At 60.6% G+C, this 27,561-nt stretch overlaps 1 protein-coding gene across 8 annotated transcripts; it reads right to left on the bottom strand.

The window, feature by feature from the left end:
- Positions 1-258: 258 nt before the first annotated feature.
- Positions 259-27,561, bottom strand: CIC (capicua transcriptional repressor). Of its 8 annotated transcripts, none has more exons than XM_012758474.3 (21): positions 27,448-27,561; positions 21,447-24,254; positions 9,049-9,198; positions 8,731-8,965; positions 8,521-8,650; positions 8,209-8,391; positions 7,961-8,126; positions 6,877-7,079; positions 6,562-6,787; positions 6,069-6,172; positions 4,605-5,835; positions 4,326-4,513; positions 3,844-3,965; positions 3,584-3,750; positions 3,188-3,481; positions 2,769-3,088; positions 2,217-2,470; positions 1,966-2,120; positions 1,750-1,881; positions 1,333-1,464; positions 259-1,244 (listed from the first exon to the last, which is right to left on the bottom strand). In XM_012758474.3, the coding sequence occupies exons 2-21, from the start codon at positions 24,244-24,246 to the stop codon at positions 877-879; spliced, it is 7,560 nt and encodes a 2,519-aa protein (XP_012613928.2). In that variant the 5' UTR covers positions 24,247-24,254; positions 27,448-27,561; the 3' UTR covers positions 259-876. The 8 variants fall into 8 exon arrangements, with proteins under 8 accessions (XP_012613928.2, XP_012613927.2, XP_012613930.2 ...); XM_012758473.3 differs by lacking the exon at positions 27,448-27,561 and adding an exon at positions 26,662-26,767; XM_012758476.3 differs by lacking the exon at positions 27,448-27,561 and adding an exon at positions 26,662-26,767 and having other exon boundaries at positions 1,966-2,117.

Below are 27,561 nucleotides of genomic sequence, written 5' to 3'. Positions count from 1 at the left end.
TCAACTGCCTGTCTTGCAGCCCCTTGTCTCAGGCCGCCTCTGCCAAGTGCATGGCTGAGAAAGGGACAAAGTAGGTGTCGCAGTTCCCTAAGCACCAGGGCTCCCAGAGCTGCCTGGCCCACAGGGTCCCTGCGATGTGTCTGGTGGTCCTGGAATTGCTCGCCCCACCCTGTGGAAAGCCTACCACTCCATGACAATCTGGGGACAGGACTGGCACAACCAATACCCCTTCCCCCGTAGAGCAGGCAGCCATACAAGTGTGTTAAACAGCTTTAATCTCGGTCATTGCGGCTTCTCGGCACAGTAAGAAATATTGCACATGATCAACATGTTTTGTTCCGGGACGGGGTAAAGGTAGGGGGATCACCTTCTTAGAAAGTACAACCCAAGTTGGGAGGGCAGAGGGGGTGGGGAGAGAACCCTCCCCATGCCTGTGGCAAAGTGCAGGAGCCCCCACCCCCAAACTAACCTGAGTCCAGCCCCTCTGGGGAAAAAAGGGGTGCATGAACTCCCCCTTACTCCACAGGCGCCTCCCTGTGGCCCGAGGCCCACACCACCCTCCAGCTTGCAGCCCTTACACGAGCCATTTTGCATATAGTGAAAAGCTCTGAAGGTCACACACTCCAGTCCAGGCTATGTACAGGGGCTCGGAGGGAGACTGCCCCTACGTCCCCTCAGCTGCCCCCCAGCACAGGGGGGGACTGTGAGAGAGGGGGTATATACAAGAGGAGCAGGCCTCATTCCGCCCCAAACTTGAAAGGACGAAATGGCTTTGTTGGGTAGGAGGAACCATCCTATCCCCCATTCCTGCCACCTACACACTGTCCATGTCCTGAGGGGGGGTACTGTGAGTCCGAGGGTGCTCTCAAGGTTCCCTCACCTGCCTGTGGCAGCTGTAGAGGGGCCTGGGGGTGGGGGAGAGGGTTGGGGGGCCCCCTCCCAGCCAGGCTGTCCCGGCCCTGACTCGGGGGGTGGAGGCAGTGGTGGGGCAGCCTGCACCATGCCAGAGTCCGAGCCAGGTGAGGTGGGGTCAGGGCCCCCAGCAGCGCTGGGAGTCGGGGCAGGGGCAGCAGCGGTGCCAGTGGGGGGCGGTCCAGGGAGAGGGGCCTCAGCTCCAGGGGGCTGCTCCGTGGGCGTGGCTGCCTGCATGATCTTCTGGCGCACCTCTCGTATCTTCAATTGTAGACAAACCTTGGAGGGGAAGATATCTGCATAGCGGGCCTGGAAGGCTGCGGTGGCCTGGGCTGGGGACAGAAAGATGGTGGGGAAGGCAGGGTGAGATGTGGAGGCAGGTCTCAGCCAAGTGACCCCAAAACTCTGGGACACACTCACCTGATGGGAAGAAGCCGTGGTCCTGGAAGAGCTGCATGACCAGGGCCCGGCGCTGGTCCAGGGTACGCCGCAGTGACGAGTATGGCACTTTCTCATACTCCAGCTCCCCAAGCACATCCTCGGCTTCTGTACCTGCACAGGGAACAGGGAGCACAGTCAAGGCTACAGCCTGGGCCTTCCTGCCACCATCTGAGTGTCCACTCAAGTCCTCGCCAAATTCTGTCTCACAGAGTTTAGAGAAGGGACCTGCCCAAGGTCACACGGCAACTTTAGGGGCCTGCTAGACCCCAGAACCCACTCTCAACCTGCTGTGCTTCCTTCTGAGTGCCACCGAACTCACCTCTCCCACTCTGTCTCCCTAAGACCCCACTCCATGCCTGGGGTCCCCCACAGCTCTGCCCACCATGGCACCCTCACCTGTACGGTCAAAGGTGAAGATGTCCCCCTCGCACTTGGCACTCTTGGGGGTGTTGGGCTCCGAGCTGCAGCTGGAGCGTCTCCTCATCTTGCGCTTAGGTGAGGTGGGGTCCTCAGGCGCCGAGTCCAGGTCTGGTCAAACAAAAGCAGGTTCAGCGGAGGTGGCTCCAATCTGTCCTCCCACCTACCTGCCCCGGGTGCCCAGTGCTCGCTTACCGGTAGAATTCTTTCTCTTCTTGCGGTAAGAGCCCAAGATGGCACGGGGCGAGGTGGCCAGAGACTGCAGGGTCGGGGAGGGCAGCACCTCCTCAGGCCGGAACTCAGGCAGCTCAGCAAAGCGCTCTTCGAAGTCTACCTCCGACAGGACCCTGCTGGAGAGTTGGCAGGGTCACCTCCCCTGCCTTGGCCTGCAGCCGCCCCTGCTCCCACCACCCCTCACGCTCCACCATGCCCCAGCCCATGCTCACTTGTCCACAGAGTCAAAGGTCTTCTTCAGGGGCGGGGGCCGCACCTTCACCTTCTTGCCAGTACTAGCCGCCTCTTTGCGCTCAGGAGTGTCCCCGGCCGCCCTCCCACTGCTGCCCTCGCTGCTGCCGCTGCTGCCACCAGGGGCTGTGGCCGGAGCTGGGGCTGGGCTGGGAGGTGTGGGAGGCTCCCCACGACTCTCCAGGCCCTGCCCAGGGACACGCCAATCTGAAGATGAACTGGGGAATTTGCTGGCCTGGGGCGGAGACAGGCGGGGATGGAGAACACGAGCTCAGCCTCACCACAGCAAAGGCCAGAACAAAGGTGAACGCTCAGACAGCCCGACACGCAGAGCGCTGGAGAAGACCCAGTCACAGACTTGGGAAGGCCAAAACGTGGACCTCGGATGAGTAGGGATACAACACAGGCAGGCAAGAGGGACAGAAAGGACCCTTCAACCTGAAGGATACACAGGCAATGGGGGGAAGAGAAACAGGACAAAAAAACAAGGACAGCGGACTGCAGGGCAAAGCCGGGCACCTATAGACGCTCACCATGGTTTCCGGGCCCTTGGTGCTGGTCCGCTCCTCAGCAGGTGGGGGTGGCGGGGGGCTGCTCCGGGCCGCGGGAGTCCAGGTCTCTGGTGGCGGTGGAGCTGGTGGTGTGGGCTGCCCCTCAAGCTCAGACTCCGGGACAGTTGGCTCGCGGACTGGGCCAGGCTCCAGAGGCTGCCGGGGTGCGGGGCCAGGCCGCCCAGAGGCACCTGCCTCAAAGGAGCCCACGGGAATGCTGGCGATGGCCGCCTTCACTTTCTGGGGGGCCTTTGGGCTGGGACGCTGGGCCTTGGGGGCCACTAGGCTGTAGGTCATGGAGCCTGCAGGTGGGGAGAAGAGCATTTGCTGAGCCAGGCCTGCCTGGAGCCCAGGCCCAGGGTTCCCCAACTCACCCTGCCCCATGTTGCTCTGACACCCACCTGTGGCACTGGGGAAAGGGCTAGTGGGGGCTGGGGTGGCAGTGGCAGGGGCCGGCGGGCCCTTGGGCAGAATGGTGGCAGCAGGTGGGGTAGTGCTGGTGGCCACAGTGTAGACCAGACTTGGAGGGGCCTGGGATGGCTGGGCCAGGGGTGCTGAGGAGGTGGGTGCAGGGCTGCCAGGATAAAATGCCGTTATGACGGGTCCCCCGGGGGCTGCGCAGGCAGGCGGCAGCTGGGGGCTGGGCACAGGCGATACGCCCACTTGGCCAGGAGCCAGCAGCGGGGCTTGGCCTGCTGAGAGAGACAGAGGAGAGGCGGAGGACCGAGTTAGGGCCCGGCCTGCTGCAGCCCCACCCTGGGTCCCAGCGCTGCCGCTGCCTGCCAGGCCACCCTCACCTGAGAGCAGGGGCTGAACGAAGGCGGGGCCACTGGGCCCCAGCGAGGTGAAGCCTAGAGCTACAGAGCTCGTGGGCCCGTACGAGGTGACTGTTCCAGCCTGGCTAGACGCAGGGCTGGTGCCCAGGGGCAGCGCGTGCCCGCCTGCTGACTGCACGTAGGTGATTCTGCCGCAGGGAGAGGAAACGGGGAGGAGTGAGGTGAGCTGCCCCACCCCACCCCCTTCCCTGGCCTCCCAGTGAGGGCTTGGCTGCAATTACCTGGTGGACGAGGGCAGCAGGACTTTCTGGGGCTGTGAGGTGGGTCCAGGAAGCGTGGCCGGGCTCAGGGGCGGCACCAGGCCGCTGGGTGTGCTCACAGGCACTGGCGTCAGCTGGATGATCTGTGGGGAAGGGCACCCACAGGCTGGGGTGAGCTGTGGCCCCAGAGTGGGGCAGGGGAGGACCAAGACCTGACAGCAAGGATCTAAGCAAAAGCAGGGAACACAGAACTTGGGATCAGGACAGGATAGGAAAAATAACAGCAAGAGGTGGGGACAGATAAGGAATAAGACACAGAGGACTCCAGAGACAAGAAAAGAGTTAGGACGCAAAGAAGAGGCAGGATAGAAACCCAGAAATAGATGGGAAAGGAGAAAAGGAGAAGACTGGAGGAAAGGCAGACACAGAACAGTGGGATACGGAGCCAACACCCAGCAGAAGGCCAGGAGAGAAAGGCGAGGCCACAACCAGGGCGCCCTCACCTTGCTGGGTGGCTGGGCACCGTTCTGTACAGGTACTGAGAAGGGCGGGCTCACCAGGGGCAGCGGCTGGCCAGCCCCTCCACCCCGCACTGACATGCTAGGGGCGGCCAGGGGCACTAGTACCTTCCCAGGCAGCAGCTGGGCTGAGCCACCCGGAGGTGGGGCCTGCACGGGAGAAACTGACTGGGCTGGAAGTTAAGAGGCAAGAAAGGAAAAGGTTACAAGGGAGCCAACCAGGCCTGCGGCCCCTCTCCTTGTGCTGCCCAGCCCAGGCCTCACCTTTAGGGGGTGGGGCGGAGGGTACGGACTGCAGGATAGGGATGCCAGGAGTGGGTGCAGTAGCGGCCAGGACCTTGCCGTTGGTAGAGGTGCCCGGCGGGAGGGTGAAACGGATGCTGGTGGTGGGTGCAGGGCCGCTGGGAGCCACTGCTTTGGTCCCAGGAGCCGGTGCTGGGGCAGGTGCCACCTGAAGCTGCTGGGGCAGCGTGGGCAAGATGTACTGCACCTGGGTGATTCCCCCAGCCTTGCCCAGGGCACCTGGCTGCAGGATGCCCAGGGGTACTGGCCCATTGGGGCCATTCCCAGCACCTGCTCCTGAGCCCGAAGTGGTCCCACTGCCAGGGGCCCCCTGGGCAATAAACTGGACAGCAGGGGGTGCAGGGGCCCCATAGCCTGGGGTGCCCACCAGCAGGTTAGTGACGGTGGCAGGCGCTTTCCCTACAGTGCCCAGTAGGGGCCCAGCCACCAAGTGTGGGGCTGGTGAGGTGGCTGCTGCCGACTTCTTGTCCGAATACACTAAGCTGACGCCAAGTGGGGAACCCCCAGGCACCCGGGACCCAGTGCCCATTTCAGTCCTGGCACCTGCTGTGTCATTTGGAGACACCTCAGCCCGGCCAGAGGTGGGGAAGGGCTTAGAGGCGATGGGCACAGGAGTGCTGCTGACGGGCCGCACCACGTTGGTGACCATGGTGGCAGCAGGGCGGGACAAGGGAGCTGCCGGGGCCCCGTAGGCCAGTGATGGGGCCGGGGCCGAGGGCACTCTGGCTCCACTGCCCTCCTGGTCCTCCTTGTTTGGGGGCAGGACCAGTGTCTGCAGAATGCTTCCTCCTCCACTGGGAGGCGCTGCAATGACCGAGGGGCCTGGCGGCTCCAGGGCCCCCACACTTTCAGGTCTCTTGCGCCGGAAGCTGGCAGGATCCGTTGGGAGGAATCGGGTAGTCTTGGAAGGTGTTGCTGGGCCCCCAGCCCCAGGGGGTGGGGGCCGTAGTGGGCCTACTGTGCTGCCCTGGCCAGACTCCTGGGCCTTGAAGGTTCCTGAGCCCAGCGAGAAGGATGTTGCTGCTGAGGCTGAGGAGGCAGGTGAAGACGAGGAGGAGGATGGGGTGGGACCATAGCCTTTACTGAAGGCTGCAGGTGGATCCGGAGGCCCTGGGGGCTCAGGGTCCAACGTGGGACGGCAGTGAGTAAAGGAGGAACGGATTACGGGTGAAAACACCTTCCGACCAAAGCCCTGGGTGGAAGAAAAAGGGAGACACCCCAGGTCAGGGAGCACAGGGACCTAAGCCTGCACCCCTGCCAGCTAAAGGCCTCGACTCATCCTGGCTGTGACCCAACTCCCCACGGGGCAAGTAGCTTTCCCTTTCTGGACTTTAATCTGCCCCCCTGTCAACGCATGGGAGAAACAGACATTTCCCCTCCCCGGAGTGAGCGTGATGGGACACACCACATGCAACAAGCCCTCACCTTGTTGCCCTCTGGGTCCTCCCCAGAGCTGTCTCCACTCTCGCTGTCGGTCACTCGCTCCTTGCACTTGAGATCAATGTCAGTGGTGCCGAAGCCATCATCAGCTGAGGGAGCGGATGGAACAGTGTGGGCAAAGGGCTGGATGCAAGGCCACCCAGGAGGAACAGTCTGGAGACTGGGCTCTGGCCTCAGCTCTGGCCAAGTGGGCAGCCAGTGTTGCCCGGGAAGGCTACTCCTCAGCCCAGGGCCACGCCCACCTGCTCAATGTAGGAGCCTAAGCGCAAAAGGGCAAGAGCATCTAACGCTGCGCCAGGCAATCTGGTCATGGCGTGTCCTCCAGGTTTCCTGCCTGGCCAGGGACTTCCCAAGGCGGGACTGGGTTTACTCAGGAGGCCCAAAGTGAATGCATGCAATCCACACACCCATGTGGAAAAGAAGAAATGAAGGTGCCTAGGGGTCAAAGTTCTGTCCACCCTCCAAGCCTAATGCTCACCAATGACATCATCATCTCCTTCCTCCTCACAGATGACCATGCGTTCCTCGTCGCTGGTCATGTCCTCACTGGCTGCGCGCTGGGAACGAGAGGCTCGGGTGGGCAACAGTGGGGGCCGCCCACTGGCTGCCAATGCACCTCCCTCACTGGGGGCTGCAAAGGGGCCTGGAGCTCCATACTGGGTGGAAGGCTTTGGGCCAGAGTACGATGCAGGGCCAGACACCATCTGCAGGACATCGGGCAGGGCAGGATCAGCTGGGGTGGCTTCCTCAGCCAGCCCTCCCTGCCCACTCCTGGGTGGTCTGCATCCCAGACCTGTGTCAGTTCCTGTAGCGCCTGGCTGTCTACTTCGCCACCGTCCAGGCTGTGTACCCCACTGTGGGAGAAGGCTCGGGGCCGGGCGGAGCCAGGTCCCCCAACTGCGTGCAGCCGTTCTGCCCCACAGGAGCTGCTCCCTGGAGCCTTGGTGTCTGAGCTCAAGAGTGTCTGGGCTGCGACGGACAGGAGCTCAGAGGACACTGTAAAGCAGGGTGGGGGAGGGGAACTGTCACAGAGTCAAAAAAGACTGTCATCAGCACGGGACTGGCTAAATGACCTACAGACATTTCTAGGTACTGGACAGAAGGCTGGAATTCCTGGGCCACTTGGTGAAAAACAAAACACCAGCTACCAGCCCAGCACCTCCTTCCTGCTGGTTCATGCCCTGTAGGGTGGCAGGAAGCAAGCCCATTCCCTGGGGAGGCAGGCAGCCCTTAAGACTAAGCAAGCCTGGAGACAGTGTCGCGTGGTGCTGGCTAGCTAACCACTGGCCTGTTGAGCCTTGGTGCCCTCGTTTCAGAAAGGAAATAACTAGTATCCCCACCCTCATAGAGCTGCAGGGCCATAGCCATGGGATCATTCCAAAAAAGTGCCCCAGAACACTGCCAGGCACACCAGACACCCTCAGTAAGTAGAAGCAGCCGATTAGGGGCGTTGTGAACTACAATGGTTCCAACTATGGTGCTGGAGGTCATCCAAGCTGGGGTTTAAATTCTGGCTCTGCCACTTGTTTGTGACTTTAAGCAAGGGACTTTGCCTCTCTAAGCCTCAGTTTCCTCATCTGGAAATTGGGTGCGGTTTTGAGTACTAGGACTCATATTCCCCATGGTGTCTGGCACATAGTAACTACTCAATAAACCACAGTTGATGATGAGATTGCTGTTTGGAAATCTTAATCTCTATGGATCTCCCTGGTTCTCTCAAATGGAACAATTTCCAGTTCCTTTCTTGGTAGGAGTCATCAAATAAACGTGACAAAGCAGAGAGAAGCTGCCAGGGCAGGGGTTGAGCAAGCAAAGGGGTAGCTGGTGGCTCCCACGGAAGGAGGTGGCAGGGTCGGCAAGCCAAGGGGCTGACTAACCCCCAGGGGCAGCGGCAGTGCCCGTCTCCGACATGCTCCGCTCCCGTGTCTCCTTGTGCCCTCCTGCCAGCCCCAGGCTCGTGGGCTTGGCCTCCGAGCTGGACTTCTTTCGGTCCTTGTTGCACCACTTCCAATCTGGGTGGGCCTTGAAGTGGGCCTCCTTCACCTGGCAGGAGAGGGCAGGGCGACCCTTCACTCACCCACCCCACCAGAAGAAGTCTGGAGGAGCCAAGAGGAGAAGGCTTTACCTGGAAGGCCAGGTCGTGGTACTTCTGCTTCTCCTTGGGCCCCAGGGCGTACCACCACTCGCCCAGGATCTTGCTGACGGTCCGGTTGTCCTGGTTGGGGTGACGCTGGTGGACCAGGGCCCGGTGCCGCTTGCTGAAGATCATGAAGGCATTCATGGGCCGTCGGATGTGGTCCTTCTCCCGCTGCATTAAATACAGACCAAAGCAGGATAGTTAGCATGCGGGAGAGAGGCTTGGGTGGCCATGGGTAAGGCCAAGGAGACAAGCCTAGGTGGCCATCGGACAAGCAGGGGACAGGTGAAGATGAGGCACCTTGTTGGGGCTGCGTCCATCCTTCTCGGAAGATGAGTCCCGTTCCTTAGGCAGGGCACTAAGGGACTGGGTCCGCCGTTTTCCAGGTGGCAGAGGCAACTGGATCTCAGGAGACATGATGGAGAGGAAGCTGTGGCAGGGCAGCAGGGACAGTGAGGGCCATGTCTCTGGCTACCCCAACCCCCTACTCCCAAGCCTCAGGGAACTCACGCATCATCGTGGTCACTCTCTGTCTCACTGTCCAACCGGGGTTCTCCTGGGGGACCGGGGGCCTCCTCCTCAGTGGTGGGAGGGGGACCCTTACCAGGTTCCACCACCCCCAAAGCGTGTGGGGGTCCAGGCCCTGGGCTCTCAGGGCATGTGGCTCCAGGGGGTCGCCCAGGGTCAGCACTCCCTGTCCCACCTAGTGGCTGTTCATGAGCAACAGCTGCCGATTCAGCAGGTTCTGTGGACAGAGAGAGGGATCAGAGGCTCCTGGGCCACCTGGGACGCTATCCCCATGCCTTCCCACAGTCCCCCACCCCTCACCTTTGCTCTGGTTGGAGGCCACTGGGTGGCTGGCAGGTTGCTGGGCTTCACTCGGCTGCACAGAGGGGTCAGGCTGGCTGGGTGCCAGGAAGGGGACTAGGGAGTGCCAGGGGAACACGGCCACAGAGCGAGGTTCCACATTCGTCCACACTGTGGAAAGGAGCCAGGTGAGCTGTGCGGCAGGAGAACTTGGCCCTGACCCCCCAACTTGAGCTCTTCCCCACCCTGAATGAGGTGGCTCCACCCCTTCTTTACAGCCCCCCAACCCCAGAGCCTCATGGGCTCGTTCATGTGACATCACTCAGGAAAAACTCCTCCCTGAAAGGTTTCTAGATTTATAAAAAAGAACACAGAAGCAGGGAAGGGAAATAGTACTCACACCCCACTCCTCCCCCCACCAACCTCCACCAGCCCTGCCACCAGGGACCAGGCCAGAGGAACGATTTGCTCCTGCCACAAACCAGGTCACACTCAGCTGCCATCCCACACTCCTGAGCCCCAGGACCCCAGTTGGTCTGGGGACCCCCCACCCCAGTCATGCTACATTCCCAGCACCCAAGCTGCCAACTGACACAGCCTTTCACCTTGATCTCATACTCCCTTTCCTGAGGCAGATGGCCGTGTCTCCCCTGCCCTCCAGCTCTCTGTCCTTTACCCACAGGCTGTAGGGTCTCACATAGCTATGCTGTAGGAGGGGCTTTCTCCTGGCCTTCCTCCCCCACCAGACACCAGGGAGCCAGACCTGCCCCTCCCTGGCTGGGCACAGGTGGCTCCAGCAGCTCTCCCCTTTCACCCCTAAAGAGAATCTACTGCTGAAAGAGAGGCCTCCCAGCCTCCCCCCCCAAAAACCCTCAGCTTATCTTTAGCCAGCATCCAGCCCTCTTCCCCAGAAAGAGGGGAGGGTGTGGTAAACTCCTCAGAAGAAAAGGCCCAGACAATGGGGCAGAAAAAAGAATTGTTACAAGTCTCTGCCCAGAGATGGCAAAAGTGCCAGGTGTTTCCTTGAGGATATGCACGGGAAGATGCTTCCTCACCAGGGGGCCAGTCCCAGGGGTCCAATCTTCAGTCCTAGGAGGTGGGTGGTAGGAGGGCGAGCCCTGGGCTGGGACCCACCCCTGGCTGGACTTCTGGGGCGGGCCTAGGCTAGGAGTGGGCTTCCCCTCTCACTGCCTGGCTCCCTGGGGGAAGTGGAACCAGGCGGGGAGAGAGGCCCCTGATTGGGGAAGACGAAGGAGGGAGGAAGGAACCGCCCTAGCCCTGGTCTCCATCATTCCAGGCCTCCCCCGATCCAGATCAACCTGACCTGAGGTGACCTCCTGTCCAATGCCTTCAGAAGCCTGGACCAGGGGAGCTCTGTGCAAGGCACTAGCCTCAAGACCTGGTTCTGTGAGGGGCTGACAAAGGAAAAAGTAGACCTCAAGGAAACAGTGGGCCGGGATCAAGAAGACAGCACTGGAAGGCACTCAAGACTCTATGATGACCTGGTCCCCCACCCCTGGGGCACTGGAGGCCCCAAAACCTGCTGGGCCCTCCTAACCCGTAAAAGCCCCCAGGGACCTGGATCTGTTCCTCTCTTCGCAAAGATCTTTCTCATCAGGGCTGCCTCATTTTCTGAGGAGTGGGGAAGAAGGGAGCCAGCAAACAATGGAGGGCAGTCCTTTGGTCCTGCCACCTCCTGAACCCCTCCCCAATGTGCTACCCTCTAGGTTCCCAGGTCTTTCTCTCTCTCTCAAAGTACACCACAAACACTGCAGCCCCTCACTATGCTGTGAGCTAACAGTGCCTCACTCACTCCCTCCCGTAGCCCTGTCCTTGGCCCCACAACTCAATCAATGCCCCCTCCCCTAGAACCAGCAGGTCTCATGCTGCTCCTATTCTAACAGGCTCCAAAGCCAATTACTCTGCACCCCTCGCCTCCAATTACAGCGGACCTATTCCATCCCATCACTTCAACATCACAGCTGTCCCCAGGTACTCCCCACTCTGCTACACTCCCACCTGCCGTCACTAACCACTCGGCCCGGCCGAGCTCCGTAACTTTCCCCCGTCATCCCTTTACTCTGCCTCTACCGTACTATATACCCCTATCACCGTTACTCCGCACTCAGCACCCCAACACCTTGACCCCTGCAGTCCCAGGGCCCAAGTGCTACTGACCGAACATGCCGAGGCCACGGGAGGCCGCGCCGGACGCGGGCATCAGGGGCCTGTGGGCCGAGTACATGGTCCGGCGCGAGGGGAGCCCGGCAGGGGCTCGCACCTCCTCAGCGGCCGACGCCGCTCCGCCCGCAGCCGGCTCCTCGGCCGTCGCCGCTTGGGCCCGGGGGGAGCGGGAGGCCGTCGCCGCATGCCCCCCCCGCCCCCCTCCGGCCGCCCCACGCGGGGGTCTCCGCCGGGCGCGCCTGCGCACAGCGCCGCCTGCCTCCCGCCGCCCGGGGGGCGGGGGAGGTCAGCGCTCACTGGCCCCGCCCCGCCCCCCGGCGCGCGCGGGGGCCGTCACGGGGCGCGCGGCTCGGGGGCCATCGGCGCCGCCCCCTCCCTCTCCCTCCTCCCTCGCCTAGTCCGGCGGGCGGGGCAGGCGGGGCGGGGCGCGGCGCGCGTGCGCGGGGGCGGCCCCCTCCCTTCCCCGCTCGCCGGCTCGCTCGCTCCCTCCCTCCCTCGCAGCTCCGGCGGGTAACGGCTCTGGCCCCGTGCGCCCCAGCTGCCGGCGCCGCCGCCCCGCCTTTCCGGGCCTGGGGGCCGCGGCTCAGCGCCGGGTCGACCTCCGGCCCCGGGCGAGCAGACGGACCAGCGTGCGTGCGTCCGTGCGCTCCAAGCGAGCCCCGCGCCGAACCACCGCCGCCTCCCCGCCCCGCCACTACTACGCGCTCCCCTCCCCCCGCCGCGCCTCCCCCCGCCCTTTCCCCGCTTCCCCCGCGGCCTTCCGCGCAAGCCCGGCCCCCCGCGCGTGAGCCCATTGGCTGCCGCCGCCGCGCGCGGGTCAGGCCCCGCCGCGCCCGCCCCCATTGGCCGCCCCGGGGGAACGTCAGTCATATGCAAATAAGGACAGGGCGGGGCGGGCCCCGGTTGGCCTCGAGCCTGCCGGGGGCGGGACCGCGGTAGGAGGGTGGCAGGGAGGGCGCACTGCAGTAAAGGCACCGAGCCAGGGGGGCGGTCCGGGGCGCCGCTCTGCGGAGGCCCTGGGGTTGTGCGTGGCGTTGTGTGTGTCCAGTCCGTGAGAGGAACACGCTCACGCGCGGCTCGACCCGCTTCTCGCACTCTTGCCTGGGCGTGCCTGGCCCTGCTGGGCAGACAAACTGCGCGCATGGTTGGACGAGCCCTCCCTGAGCCCTCCCCAACTCTCTCTCTCTCACACACACACACACACACACTCTCTCCTCACGGGCATACTTTCGTGCCACACCCATTATCTTTTACACACCCCACGGACACATATGCCCTCGTCTTACACCCACACTGTCACACTCAAAGTCACACCTCACACACCTGCTCACACAGATGCACTACTTAACACACTCAGGGTCAATCACTCCCACTCGCCATCGTGCACGCTCACTCACTCATCTTGTTTACATCGCCCATTTCATCCATGCCGTTACACATGCTTCACCAACATGTATCCTCATCACACTCCCACCAGCCCACATGAATCATACAGACAACATACCAAACAGGCAGAGCTCAGCACAGCCACCGCTTGGCCACTACACACACCCCACATCCCTCCTACACAACCACACACTCTTCCATCTTCACACACTCTCATACTGCCATCCTAGCACTCACAATGCACCCCTAATCCCCAATACAAATTAACTCTCACAGACACCATTGTACTGACCCTACACTGTGTATATAAACTTACCCTCAGGGGCACTAATTATGTCACTGCCCAGGCCCATCAGGTATGTGTACTACATCCTCAGCTACCCAGCCTGACACTCCTCTGCCCTATCTAGCAGGGCACCACCATGGCTGGACCTGACCAATACCCTAGGCTGGGAGCCACTCCCTACCCCCACCTCCTCCCCCCAAAAAAAAGGCCAGGAAGAAAGGAAACTAACACTTACTGGGGCTGCTGTGTGCTGGGAGCTTGTATGTATTATCTGGTTCATTGAATCCTCACAGCCACCTAGGGAGGTATGCTTTATTACACCCATTGTTCAGGTGAGAAAATGAGCCTCAGAGATTGAATAAATTGTGCAAGATCATGCAACCAGAATTTATCAGCCCAGTGCTCCAACTCAAGTCCATTACTCAAGACTTAACTTCAGGGTGGACACAGGGAATTCCAAACAGAGTCCCAGTATAGTCAGACAATGACACAGAGAATGGGGAACTACAGAAAGGTGAGAGGGAACACACAGAGACACAGGCAAAGGTCAGGGCACCACCAGGCAGAGATACAGAGACCTTGGATCACACCCAAGAGGGGGCCTGCAGCATAGTCAGTAGAGGCAGAGGCCTGGAGTCACACTTGGGCAGGTAACCGTTGCAGAGGCTCAGATGGACCAAGACTGGGCTCCTACACAGGTTGGGTCATCCGCAAGAGCAGACAAACCCTTTTCCCAGACTGCCACATCCATAGACAGAGCTGAAAGCATGGACAGGGGTAAAAACTGTAACTAGAGCCCAGAGGGGAAGAGAAGGTCTGTAGCCCTCTGACCTCCAGAGACTACAGGGCCAGACACTTGGCTGTGAGCCTAGAGGGGCTACCAGAGGGACTATTAGGTAACTGCCCCCTCCTCCCTATGCAGCCCCAGACTCAGACCCTCCATTACCTCACTGCCCCAGGGACTGCAATGTGAGGCAGGAATTGAGGCTGAAATCAATGTGGCCCACTATCTCCCCACCACTGCCCCCTCCTCTCCCCACCGGTGAGTGAGTCACCTACTGGCAAGTTAACCCCTTCCCTGCTGCAATGCAGCTGAAGGACAGAGCTCACAGGAGCTCTGCCCCCAGCTCCCCCACTTCTTTGGGTGAGAAGAAGAGCCAGGCATGGCACAACAGGGAAAGAGGGCCCCACACATCTGGAAGGGTTGCACATCTGGTAGAAGACACAGTGCCCATGGAGGAGGGATGGGAAGAGGCCCCTTTTGGGGCAGGGTACAACCAAGTGGGGGCCCAGCCTGGCAGGGAGGGGCACAACCAAGAGGGGGCCCAGCCTGGCAGGGAGGGGCAGGAATCTGGGCAGGAAAGGCCCCCCTGCCCTGGGCTCTGGGCCAGCCCTATACTTAGCTTCTATTGTTCAGGGTGGAGGAACCCTGGGTGGGGGTGGATTAGGAACAGAGGAGGGAGCAGGTCCTATCCCTAGACAGCTCCCTCTCTCCTGCCATCCCAAACCCTAACTGGGGCCTCCCTAGTTAGAAAAAGCTGGGAGGGTTCCCCAAACTAGGGCCCCAGCCCCATCTGGGGGGCACAAAGCCATCTTTCACTGGAAGCAGGTACTCCCTGCACTAACCCCTAACCAATTCCACAAAAGGTTTCCCTTTAAAGAGCCCCCACTCTACCACCACACCCCAGCTGGTCTGAGGACAAGGAGCCCAAATGCAGACACCAACAGCCACCTGGAAGGCACAGGCAGGGGCCTGCCCAGAGGCCTGAGGCGAGCAGCCAAAGATGCTGACAGACTGAGGGACAGGCAGACGCTCTGAACTCACGGGCCACATTTATTGAGCCCGTGAGGCACCACACCCCTGCCTGCTCCCCACCCTGCTCTCTAAGCCCCGTCCCCGCCCCAGCTCACCACCCTGGTGTCCCCAGCTCCCCTCACCCGCTCTCCACATACACACCCACCCACCCACCCCAGGCGTCGGTGACGGCCAGGGTTGCCTGGGGAACGAGCCCAGGATTGGGCTGGCGCAGCTCCGCAGGGATGGGGGGCTAAAAATAGCGCTGGGGTGAGTCAGTGTGAGTGGGGCTGGGGTAGGCAGGGGGACCAGGAGGGAAAAAGAGATAGGGGAGGTGTGGGGGAGGGTCCCCTGGGATTGGGAGATGGGCGGGATGCGGGTTTGGGAGTGGGGAGGGGGTGTACAGGCGCCGGGGCTGGGAGGGCTGGTCGGCGCGGGCTGAGGGAGGCGCCACTGCCGGGGCAGAGGAGGGGGCGCCGCCCAGCTTTCCCTTCCCATCCCCGCGCTCACGAGATTTTCCACTCGCCGCCTGGCCCCCAGCCAAACCCCGGCAGGCCCTACAAAGCCGCTTTGTGCTGGGAGGGCAGGCGGGCGCCCGGCCGGCCTGACACCCACGCGGGCCGAGGTGGGGCGCGGGCCAGCTGGCACCCGAGCTGTCTGCGGGGGAGGGGGGGCGCCCCCACCTACCCCCGAGAACACGGTAGCTCAGGGGTTAACTGCGAGTGGCCAGGAAAGAGCTGGCCTCGGCCAATCGCCGGCCTTCGGGAGCGATGGCAGCCAATGGAAAGAACGGAGGCCCGACACTGGGGGGGCCTACCCCTAGGGGCGCCCTGGAACTCGCACCCCTAGGTGCCAGCGGGGGCTGGGCGCCACCCTCACCGGGTGCAGTCCGGGCCTACTTAGTTCCTGGGGCATCCAGCTTCCCGGACTACTACTCAGAGGCGGGTAGCATCTTGCAGTCTGCAAGCAAACCGTCCAGGATTTGAACCCAAGACTGCCAGGCTCCATAATCAGCTTTTCCGCCGAAATGGGGAGACAGGGGTTCCCTGCTCAGGCCCGCGTGGGGAGCGGGAACAGGGGACAAGGTGGGGGCAGAGGAGGCAACGCGGCGGGCTAGGGTCCAGCCGCCTGCGGTGTAGCCGCTGCCGCCGGTGGTAATGGGAGCCAGACGCCGTCGCCGCCGCTAATGCGCCACCCTCCCGGCCACTAATGGAGCCATTAATGCCCGGGCGCCGGGGGCTCCGGGACGCGCCTCCCCATGCCGCGCATGCGCGCACCGGCCTCCCCGCCACTGGCCACCAGGAGGCAGCCTGACCCCTCGCAGCGCCTAGTGCAGCCGGTTGCTAAGCAGTGGAGACTAGGGTCTATTCCACGAAGTCACCAAGACTCAGCCCTGCATCCTCACAAGCTCTCCCTCTCTCGTCCTTTCCCCCAAGCCATCCTCGACTTCCCAGCCTAGGCCTCCTTTCCCTCCAGGGCCGTCTCCAGGAGTCTTTGATACCTAGATCCAACCTTTTTCCTTCACCTGCTCTAAATAAACACGTTCTTGGCTCTTTACAGGCCCCAGAGCAGAGCCCCAGCTTCTCAGCCTGGCATTCAAACTGGGCCTGAACTCTGGTCAGCTCCAGCCTCAACTAGCCACTCCGAGTTCATGCACTTCCACTCCTCCTGGCCTTTGCTTATCCAGCTGCCTCTGCCTGGGGTTGCCCTTTCTTTCATTACTCTGAAATCCACTTATTCCTCATACTTCAGCTCCAACATCACCTCTAATGAGAAGCCTACTTTTGAACCTCCCTCATTGAGCCCCCCATGAGCCACTGAGTTGTCCCTGTCCCCCGGCTTCCCCAGACTCAGTATCTCCCTGGGCTCATCTTTGCCTGTGTAGCCTGCATCCTCGCCTCCCCCACCCACTTGCCCCAGCACTGTTCAGCCCTAGACCCCGCAGAGGAATGAGGAGGGAGCTGACTTCTGGTGGTGCAGATAGGGTTCATTGTTTGAGACAAAATGGAAATTATGGTGGATAAAACCTGGATTTGGGAGTCAAGAGACCCAGGCTCAAACCCCTTGGCCTCTCTCTAGGCCTCATTTTCCCCACCTGCCCAAGTGTAGTTGGCAGGTAGTGCCTGGTCTTTGAAGCCTTACCCACTGGGGTGGACTACATCCATCTGTTCAATGGAGCTGGCACCAAATGTGTCTCTTGAAAGGCAGGAAGTAGGGAGAAGTAGGGTGATCTGGGTCATGCCCTCTAGCAGGTGGGTGGGCATAGGAGCTACTTTCCTGCCGCCCCCCACAGCCGGATCTCCTAGCTTGGCCCATGCAGCCCCCGCTTTCCTGCCTGTCTGGGGAACAGGTGCTTGGATGGTGGATGGGTCTGCAAATTGGATCCCAAATCTTTGCAGTAGCTTTCAGGGACAGCAGTAGGCAACTAATCTGTTAAGGAACAAGAGTTGGGGCAATCTCCCAACATTCCCCAAGAACGGAATAGGGGACCCAGTGCTTAGCAACTGCTCACTGACTTAAAAGATCAGAACACCTGATGTGCATAGGGTGGAGGTGGAAGGCTGGGATGGGGGCAGCCAGCCTATCTAAAGAGTGGGAGAGGGAGGGCCAGGGAAGAGGCCAGGGCTGGCCCAGAGACATAGGTTCCCAAGACTGGGAGCCAAAACAGAAAGAGAGTGGGCTGAAAGCTCAGACAAGGACCAAAATCCAGGGAGGAAAAAACCCAGAAAGTTACAGAGAGCCAGACTCAAAGAGACAGACAGACAGACAGAGATCCAGAGAGAGGCACATAGACCCAGAAATAGAGACCAAAGAGATACATAGGAACCCAAGAGTAAGACAGATAGACCTACAGTGGCTCAAAGAGTGACAGACCATCAGGCAGAGGCCCAGGAGAAGGGGCAATGCCTGTCAATAAGGGGACGCTGGGCAGGAAGCTGAGAACTACAAGGGAGGCCATGCCAGGAATGGGGGCTAAGACATCTGGCCTCCAGGACTGGGTCTACAGGCGCTCTGGCAGGTTCTTTTCCTGGGAAGAAGGCGGGAAGAGTCAGAGGGAGGTGGCAACAGCAGCTGGCTGGCCATGCCATGCGTAGAATGTGGAGAATGCCAGCCGCCTGCCCCAGCAAGTCCCCCAGCGGAAGCAAATGCCTGGCGGGGGGCAGGAGCAGGCAGGCTGCCCTGGGCCGCCCCCTCACACCTGCTGCCCTCTGATGGAGGGTCAGTCCCTGGCATGGGCCAGCAGAAGGGACCAGGACTGTGGCCTCTGCATGGCACTGGACAGAGTCTGCCCTATCTGGGCCTCAGAGGGAGAAGGCCCCAAGGTACCTGCCTCCCAAGGGCTTTGAGAGGCCTCTGGGAGAAGGATGAAAGAGCTGGCTGTTTGGTAACCTGCACGCAGCCTGGACACCTCAGCATGGGTGTTGTCAGGGAGGCGCTGCTCAGAAATGCCAGGACAAGCACTGGGCAAGTTCTGACGACCGGGTGGCCTCCAGCAAGGGGCCTCCCTTCCCTGAACTTCAGTTCTACCCCTGGGTAACAGGGCTGGTAATCGTAGATTCACAGCATTAGGCAGATTTGATGAAATGGCCCCAAGCCTGGGGCTGGGCACATGGTATATGATCAATAAAGAGTGGTTATTATTATTGTTATCATCATTTTTTTTTTTTTTTTTGAGGCAGAGTCTGGTTCTGTCACCCAGGCTAGAATACAGTGATATCATCACAACTCACTGCAACCTCAAATTCCTGAGCTCAAGCAATCCTCCTAAAGCCTCAGCCTCCCAAGTAGCTGGGACTAAAGGCACACCACCACACCCCGCTAATTTTTCTATTTTTAGTAGAGACAGGGTCTCCAACTCCTGCCCTTAAGCAGTCCTCCTGCCTCGGTCTCCCAGAGTGCTCGGTCTCCCAGAGTGCTGGGATTATAGGCATAAGCCACCGAACCTGGCTTGAAATCATTATTGTTATTCTTATTTTATTTTATTTTTTTTGAGACAGAGTCTCACTCTGTTGCCTGTGCTAGAGTGCCATGGCGTCAGCCTAGCTCACAGCAACCTCAAACTCCTGCCCTCAAGCGATCCTCCTGCCTCAGCCTCCCAAGTAGCTGGAACTACAGACATGCGCCACCATGCCCAGCTAATTTTTTCTATTTTTAGTTGTTTGGCTAATTTCTTTCTATTTATAGTAGAGACGGGGTCTTGCTCTTGCTCAGGCTGGTCTTGAACACCTGAGCTCAGGCAATCCTCCTGCCTTGGCTTCCCAAAGTGCTAGGATTATAGGCATGAGCCACAGCACCCGGCCCATTATTGTCATTCTTGAGAGTACTTAAGGGACCTGGGACCTGGAGCCAGACAGCCTGGGTTCAAATCCTGGTGCTCACTCTTCCTAGCTGACAGATCCTGGGCAAGTCACATCCTCTCTGGCTGCACTTTCCTCCTCTGTCAAATGCAACTAATAATCGCACCGACCTCCTGGAGCATTGAGAGGAGTCAGTGAGCAAACGCTCAGCAGGACGCACTAACGTGTGCGGGCACAGGCATGGCCAGTATTCAGTTATCATTGCTGTAATTTTTGGTAGTGATGGTCCTGCAATCTGGGGAGGCCTGGTCCTGCCCTTCTCTGGCTGGATGAGACACTCCTTTTGTCAGGGTCTCACTTTTCTTCATCTGGAAAATGGTGGCAAGAACCCCTGCTGGGCCAGCCCTGGTAGACTTGAGTGTCACCTGCCCCTGTGCCATCCCTCCCCCCATAGCATCAGTGGGGGTCACATGAGATGATGCTATGGGGGCAATGTTGGGGGGCTCTGGGCACATAGCGGGTGACGGGTAGAGGGTAGTTAGAGACTCTGTGCTTTGGTTTCTTTATCAGCCTAAGGACAGAAATCCTGCTGTGCCTACCTCTGTGAAATGTTGTTCATATCACCTATAACAAATGTAAAAACTGTTGGGGACAAGGTGTAAGACACAGCTCACAACCTCAGTGCTGTATATGAGCATAAGAGGTGGCACAGCCCCTGTGTCCCTGTGCCCTAGCTCTGGGGACAGGTCTGGGCTGGAGCTCCACGAGGGCAGGCAGGGCCAGGGGTCCTTCCTGATTTCACCCCTGCCCTGGCCCAAGCCACGGCGGCTCCTACCCCCATCCACACCCTGGTCTCCTTCCTCCCTGGTCTCCCTGCCTCTGATCTCAGGGACTCAAACCCGCCCTCCATGGCACAGCTGTAGTTGTATCTGCTCAAAACCTTAAGTTCACAAGCCAGGTCTCTGATCTGACCCTTCCTCACCAATCCAGCTGTGTATCCCAACACTCACCAAACCCTTGACTTTGAAGATTCACATCCTGCTTTTGCCTCAGGCCTTTGCACAAACTCTTCTCTCTGCCTAAACATCCTTTCTGCCTGCCTTGCCTGGCTCTCATGTCATGCCCTTCAGGTCTCAGTTCACACACCCCTAGCCCCGTTTCCAGGAAGCCCTCCCCGACTACTCAGGTTGGATTAGTGTCTTCTCTGAGCTCCCACAGCCTCCTGAGCTTCCCCCACCCCATCCCTGACCACTCTGGACTGTCACTGTCTGGGGATGCGTCAGTCTACTCCAGGGACTGTGAGCCCAATGAGGGCAGGGCTGGGTCCTCAGCACCATCCAGCACAGGACTAGGCACAGAGGGGGCCCTGAGTCAAGAGTGTATTAATAAATAAATAAATAAGAAAAAGATGCTAGGGAAGGGGCTGCTGACGGGTTTGTCACCTTCTCTGTGAGTCACTTCTATGAGGCCCAGCCTGGCCTGAGTCCCTGGTTCTCCAACACCATCTCAGAAATGCCACTGCTCTCCCCACCCCCAGCCCTCCAGCAACACTGGACTTCCCTCTTCCCTCCTAGGCTGCTCCTCCTGCTCCGAGCCTTCCCATCGCCCTCCTCCCAGGAGGCTCTTCTCCCCAAGACGCTGGTTCCGACTCATCTTTCAATCCTTGGCTTACACACCCTGTCCCGAGGGCAGCCAGACTAGATTCACGCCTGGAAGAGTGCCCAGCACACCCCCGGCTCCCGCCACGACAATGACCACACCTGTGATGTTTACCAGGTGCGGTGGTGAAGATGAGGGCTCCAGTCCTAGTCCCATCACTTCCTGGTTAAGGACACATTAGACAGAGCCTCAGTCTTCTCATTTGTAAACGATGGCCGAGTGGTCAGGAGCCAGCCTGGCTAGGTTTGAGGGCTGCTCCGGGATTTACTAGCCATGCTACCCTGGGCAAGTTATGAACCTGGTCTCAGTTTCCTCTAAACAAGCATAATCATAGCACCCCACCCATGAGGGTCGCAGTGAAGACAAAATGAGTTAATATTTGAAAAGGGTTTAGAATAGGAGGTGTGTGGTGAGTACTATATTATGGGGTGGGTATGAAAATTCACCAAGGTAACTTACATGCATTGTTTATCATGGTGATGTCCCTGCCCAAGACATGGGAGCTGTCACCACAATTATCATTCTCTGTTACCCCATCAGCTCCATGGAGACCTGACTCTGCGCTCGGTACAGATTTGCAGATTGATGGAGCCCTTGAGAGCACATTCTCCAATAGGAGACCTCTGGAAACAGTGCACTGAGCCTTAAAAGTCCAGTCCCTGGCCTAACTAACATGTAACATTTGTGCGGAGAGGAGGCCAGCCTCCTCTTGAGCCCTTCCTGAGATGGGAAGCTCACTTCTCGAAAGCCCAGCTTGCAAGAGCCCCCTGTTTGAAGTAAGGACTTACCCAGTCCATCTGAAACCTCTTACCTGTTCCAGGCCGGCCCATGATGACTTCTTTCTTGGGGGCAGGATGGCTGGTGTAGCTGCTGGGCACCAGGACAGGCAACAGGGCAGCAGGTGAGGGGTGGAAGGCCACGGGCTGGAAGGGTGAAGAAGCCAGGCCAAAGGTGGGCATCGGCTGGGCCACAGCAGTCGGCGCGGCTGGAGGCACAGTGATGGGCACGGGGGCCGGCAGAGGTGGGGGCAGGCCAGGCTTCCCGCTGGCCACCCCAGCGGGCACCGGGGTCTCACGGCAGCCCCGCCCAGGTCCCCCGGCCCGTGCCTCACCAGAAGTGCCCACGTCCCCAGGGAATTTGGAGGGTAGTGGCACATCGGGGTTGCGGACAATGACAGGTGAGTCCCGCTGCACGGCAGGCACCCTGCGCACGGAGGGCCCTGGATCTGAGGTCAGGCCAGCAGGTGGAGGCAACAGCAGCAACGGTGAGGGCTGGCGGGAGCGAGAGAAGGGCACGGCAGGTGACACAGCCCGGAAGCCAGCCGGTGTGGAGGGTGTAGGTGTGTGAGACACCGAGTCCACACCAGAGTCTAAGCTGTCGTTCTTGGGGAATTCTGGGGCGGCTCCTCCACCCCCTGCACCAGGGGCGCCCAAGGCCCCTGGGTGCGGCAACAGCTCTGTCTTCCGCCGCCCCGGGCTGATGGGCACGGTGAAGGTCAGGTTGGTCTGGAAGGTGGGTAGGATGCCGGAGGAATGGCGCTCTCGAGGGGCAGGTGGCGGTGGGTGGGCACCCAGGTCTGGTGGCGTCAGCACACCTGCCTTAGGGGTGCTGGCGCTCAGGTGGCGACTGCGAACAGCAGTGCGCTGGATGACGGGCGAGGCATTAATGGGACTGAAATTGGCAGGGCGGAAGCCAAAGAGCGGCGAGGGTGAGGGTGACGGGGCTGGCGAGAAGGGCGACTGCGTAGAGACGGGTGAGAAGGAGGGTGTGCCCGAGCGTGAGCTGCCCAATGACACCAACATCACAGCCGCCTCACATTCGTCAAACTCAAAGCGTGACAAGTCAGCAGGGGCCACCAGCCGTGGCCGAGAGTCTCCACGGGCCGCCACACTGCTGGCCTCGCTGTCCCGAGATGTCTCATCACCCCAGTCGAACTCGGTGCTGCCCTCACGGGCTGCCACGCCGGCCGGCCGCCCCGCCCCACCCGGCCCACTGTCTGCCAGGCCCTCCATCTCTTTGGTTCGCATGGACAGGTGGCGCGAGCAGTAGCCTCGCCGCTGTGACTCCTTCATGCACCCATCTCGAGAGCACAGCCGTCGCCATTGCTTGCCGTTGAACTTCTTTCGGATTCCATTGGGTGTGCAGACCACATCGCCCTTCTTGTACTTCTGCTGGGCGGCTGTCAAAGGCGTGCGGGCCCGGGCTGCCGGGGCGGCCCCCTTATCCAGTGAGGCCACACTGCTGCTCCGGCTGCCGCCCTGGCTCCCTTCCTGGCAGGGCGAGGGCTGCTCACCAGGGCGGCCAGGACCCGCAAAGGCTGGAGACTTGGGTGGTGGCGACAGGAGCTGGGGTGGGGCCAGTGGGAGCAGGGCTGGGGTGCCCAGGGCTGGTGGGTGCTTGTCCTCACCCTCCTCGCAGTGAGCGCCTAGGTTGCCACCAAAGCTGATCTTGGAAACCTCAGCATCCTCAGGCTGCTTGGGGTCCAGGGCAGCAGGGCAGGGTGGCAGGGTGGCCCCAGGCTCAGCCTGTTCTTCCTCAGGGCCTGTGGGGGCCTTCCTCAGCAGGGCCTCAGGTTCCCAGGGGGGCCGCAGCAGGCGCAGACTGGAGCGGGCCACCCACACGGCCTCCTCGGGCTCTCGGTGCAGTGGCTGCGGAGGCTGTGGGAGACTGCCCGGTGGGCCTGGCTGGGAGCTGGGGCCAGGGCTGAGACGGATCTTGTAGGCAGCTGGCTTGGTGGCCACCTCCACCACCACACCCTCCCGGTAGGCAGCCACGCCGGGCTCCACACAGGTACAGACGGCTGTGCCCACCACCAGCGCACCTGGCGGTGGCGTGGCATCCAAAACCACATCCACACCACCGCCTGGCACCCCCTCATAGAAAGTCAGGGCCCGGTCACCAGGGAACTGCACACCCAGGTCCTGGCTTCGGCGCACCTGGCGCACTACAGCTGGCAGGAAAAGTCCATCACCACGCCGAGCCAGCACCCGCTGGGACCGCAACTGCCGTAGGTCATAGCCACCACTGGTGCCACTGGAGGGCCAGGGGCCTGGACCACAAGCCTCAGCTGGCTCGTCCTCTAGGTCTGCTGAGTGCTCACTGGCTGTGTCGGTGGAGGAAGAGCGGGTGGAAGTGGGTGGCCGTGGAGGCACACCCAGGGCACTGGCCTCCTCGGGGGTCCGCACCCGCTCTTCAGGGGCCCCAGCCATGCCACCGCCGCCAGCCCCATGCTCCTCCACATACTTCTTCTTGGGTGCTCGAGACTTGAATGTGGCCGTCTTGCGGCTGAGTGAAGGCTCCCATCGGCCTGCCTCCAAGTCTCCTTTGGGGTCCTCAGCTGGGCCTGGGGCCGGGTCGCCAGGGTGCAGCTCCGGGGGTGGCCCCTCAGCCCCAGGGCCCTGCTCAGCCTCCTCCTCCTCAGCCTCCTCTGCTTCTTCTGGCCCAGGCTGCTGCTGCTGCTGCTGGACCTCGTCTTCATCCTCCTCTGGCTTGTCACCCTCCCCGGCCCCTCGCCGCCTCAGAGCCTTGGCCCTCGTGGCTGGTGGGGACTTGCTACCACTGCCGGGACCTGAGAGGCCGGTGCATGCTGAGTGCTTCTTCATTGGCTTCATCTTTTGTCCTGTTAGGTGGGAGAGCAGACAATGTTCATCGGGAGCAACCCAGGAAACCCCCCAGACAGTGTCCCCCAAGACTTCCCACCTACTGAGTCTACTGCCTCAGTTGTGTGATCCCCAAAGCCTCCTCCCCAGCCGCCTCCAACTCATTTGGGCCCCTGGCCAGCACCCAGACACAGACTAGCACCCAAGTCCCCTGAGCATACACACTCTGGCTCTGTGGGGAACACTCACATACACCTGCTCTCTCAGCAGAGGACAGGATGCACATGCTCTGAATGCCCAAGGGGACGAGAGAAGCACTAACAGTTCACACCTAGGGAGCACTCCCTTGTCCTCAGCCCTGCGCTAAGCCTGCCTTTATTAACCCATTTCATCCTCACAACAGCCCTAATAGGCAGGTGCTACTATTAGCCTCATTTTACACTTGAGGAACCAAGGCACAGAGAGATTAAGCAACTGGTCCAAGATCATCCAGGTAGGAAATGGTAGAGCTAGAGGCTGAACCCAGGCAATCTGGCTCCAGAGTCCGTGCACCTGACCATTTCAGTGTGCTGCCTGTCACATGATCCAGAGGGCACACTTACATTGTCACCATCCAGAGGGTACACACACTCAAACACACACACATGCACAAGCACCAAGACACAGAAAGGGAGGTGACTAGGCTGTGATATGAGCCTCTCTCCACCCCCCCCCACTCTCCCTCCACCCCTCTGGGCGGCCTGGCATGGCTAGGCATTGTGGGAAGGAGTGGGCAGCTGAGAGTCCCGAGGGATGGCTGCCCACTCTGCTCTGCACCCCAGGCCTGCCAGGTACAGCCATCTCCCCAGATCCTGGCAGGGAGCAGGCAGGGGCATGTCTGGGGCAATAGCTCATACCCGGTGCTGCCACGGGGCCGTGCATGAGCACACACACGCACACAAACACGCACGCGCGTGCGTGCACACATACACACACACACACAAGCACACGTCATCACACAGTGGGACACAGAGCTGCACCCCAGGGTTTCTCTGTCACACTGGATGAGAACCTGCCCCTCCCCCCACAGCACCCAGCGTGATACCCACAAGCCCAGCCCCCCCTTCTGGCCTGCATGCATCCCCGCCCTGCCTGGGCTGGCTCTGGCAGGGTAGCTGAGTTGGCTGGCCCCCCCGGGCCCCCAAATATGTCCTCCAACTCCAAGTGGGGATAAGTGGGATAAGGTCAAAGAAAGCAGGACAAGCCCAACAGGCCAACCTCACCCACTTCCTGAACAGTCATTACTGCCCGCCCCCTTTCAAGCTGCCCTGAGAAAAGAAAAGGGGAAAAAACTTTACTCTGAAGTGACTAAGAGAACATGAGAGGCCAAAAGGGGGCTTCTAAGCGAGTTAGGGGACCCAGGACCATAAGTCAAATACAATAAGAAGCACCCCTGTCTCAATCTTCAGGCTCCCCAGGGACCCCTGACCTCATGCTCCGCCAGTTGGGGCCTGCTCCTCCTGTGGACCCTGCAGTTCCAGGCCTGCCCCTTCTTTGGCCAATCCTGGGATCCTCATAGGCAGAGCCTGGAGGGTCCACGGCTGGCACTGAAGTATCTAGGAATTGGGCAGCCATCACCACCTTCTCCCCACTGACCTGCTGGGCCACAGTCTTGGGGACTGAGATCTGGCCCCAGTTCTGCCCAAACACAAACCTTTGCATACCCCACCCAGAGCCTACAACCATACCGCCTGGCACCCTAGACTCTGCTGCTTGGTGCAGCCCCTCTTCACCCCAGAAACCCAGCCTTAGTCTTTCCCCTGGGGCCTACTCTCTTCCTGTCCACCCGGCTCTGGATAACTCCCACCCCTGAGGGCCCTCACCTCTCTCAAAATCTGAGCAGTAACTCCTGAAGCCCAGGCCAGCCCAGGCCCTCTTTGGGGTCTCCTGGCCTCTGCTCCCATCAGCCCTCCTGGCACCAGCTTCTCTGCCACTCTCTCTCCCATCCTGTAATCACCTCTCCCTCTGCTTCTCTCCTCACAGGCCCTAAGGCCCCCTCCTCTGTCACCCCTTGCTTGTCACCCGCATTTATCTCTGTCACCTATTCCTCCCAGTCACTCTCCTGTCAGCCATCTCTCCGGACCTGTCACCTCTCCTCATCACCTCTCCTTGTCACCCCCTCCAACTCTGTCCCCTCCTTCTCCCTGTCACCCTGATCGAGTCCTGTCACCCCTCCATTCCTGTTACCTGTTCTCTGCCCACCACCCCCTCCCTAAGTCACCCCTTTTCTGTCAACCCATCTCCACTTCCTCCACTCCCTCCCCCTTCCCACCATTCCGCCCACCCCTTTTCCCCTGTACCCCCTTCCCGTCCCTGCCACCTGTCCCCTCTCGGCCCTCAGCCCCCTGGACCCCCACTTCCCGTGTCAGCCCTGGCCCCGACCCTCACCTCGGCTCGGCGGGGTTTCGGGGCGGGGGGCCGTGGCCCCGGCTCAGTCCGGTCCGGTCCCTCCCCGCCCCCCCTCCGGCTCTCCCTCTCGATTCTCCCTTTTTTTTTTACTCCAACACACAAAATGGTGAATGGACCTGCAACAGCTGGAGCAGGTAGCCAATCAGCGGCCACAACCCCGCTGACCGGCGCCGGCCAAAGCCAATAGATATCCGAAGCCTGATCGGCTCCTCCTCTCAACAACGAGCGACGCTCACAGCGACCAATCGCGCCCATCCGGCAGCGCTAGGGGGAGGGGCCAAAGTCCAAGACCGGCCTCCCTCCGGGACCGACACCAACCTAAGCCTACGACCGCCTGATCTGCCTAGAGCCCTGCCCTACAACAATTGACGGACACCAGCCTTGACCAATTGCAGGCCGTCTTAGTGCCGAATGACAAATACAGTACCCAGTCGCCATGCATCCTAGGCCGGAACCCAGCCTCTGTAAGGGACAGTAGCCAATGAACTGGAGGAAGGAGGGGCTAAGGGAAGTATTCTCCAATGAGCGTGCTTGGAAGGCGTGGCCCGAGCGTTTGTTGACCGGCTAGTCGCAATTCCTGCTGGGAATAGTAGTTTTCTCTCGTCTCTGACCCATAGTCCACAGTACAAGGCAGACTACAACTCCCATGTGACAGAGTGCCTGGAGCACCAAAGAACCCCAGCGAGGAGAAAAAGTCGAAAAGGGCAATTCATCGTGAGTCTCACTGGACACAAGGAGTATCTTAGACCCAGGGCCCCAACTCACCCGGATTCCTGGCTCTGGCGTCGCCGGTGGCTCCTCTCAGTGGCGGCGGTAGCGGCACGAGGGGGAGGTGCGAGGAGCAGCCAACCGCCACCCGCGAGCCCCGCAGCCAATCAG

Source organism: Microcebus murinus, chromosome 16 (genome assembly GCF_040939455.1).
Source record: "Microcebus murinus isolate Inina chromosome 16, M.murinus_Inina_mat1.0, whole genome shotgun sequence".
Taxonomy (NCBI): domain Eukaryota; kingdom Metazoa; phylum Chordata; class Mammalia; order Primates; family Cheirogaleidae; genus Microcebus; species Microcebus murinus.
The sequence above is the reverse complement of the archived record's forward strand: the minus strand, read 5'-3'. Positions and strand labels throughout refer to the sequence as shown.

What these genes read in the sequence shown, in the direction of transcription:
- CIC (XM_012758474.3), bottom strand. Translation starts at nt 24,246, where the DNA reads ATGAAGCCAATGAAGAAGCACTCAGCATGCACCGGCCTCTCAGGTCCC. An exon ending in AGGAGATGATGATGTCATTG is followed by an intron (nt 6,173 to 6,561) that starts GTGAGCATTAGG and finishes CCGCTCCCTCAG; the next exon opens with CTGATGATGGCTTCGGCACC. An exon ending in CCACGGCTTCTTCCCATCAG is followed by an intron (nt 1,245 to 1,332) that starts GTGAGTGTGTCC and finishes TTCTGTCCCCAG; the next exon opens with CCCAGGCCACCGCAGCCTTC.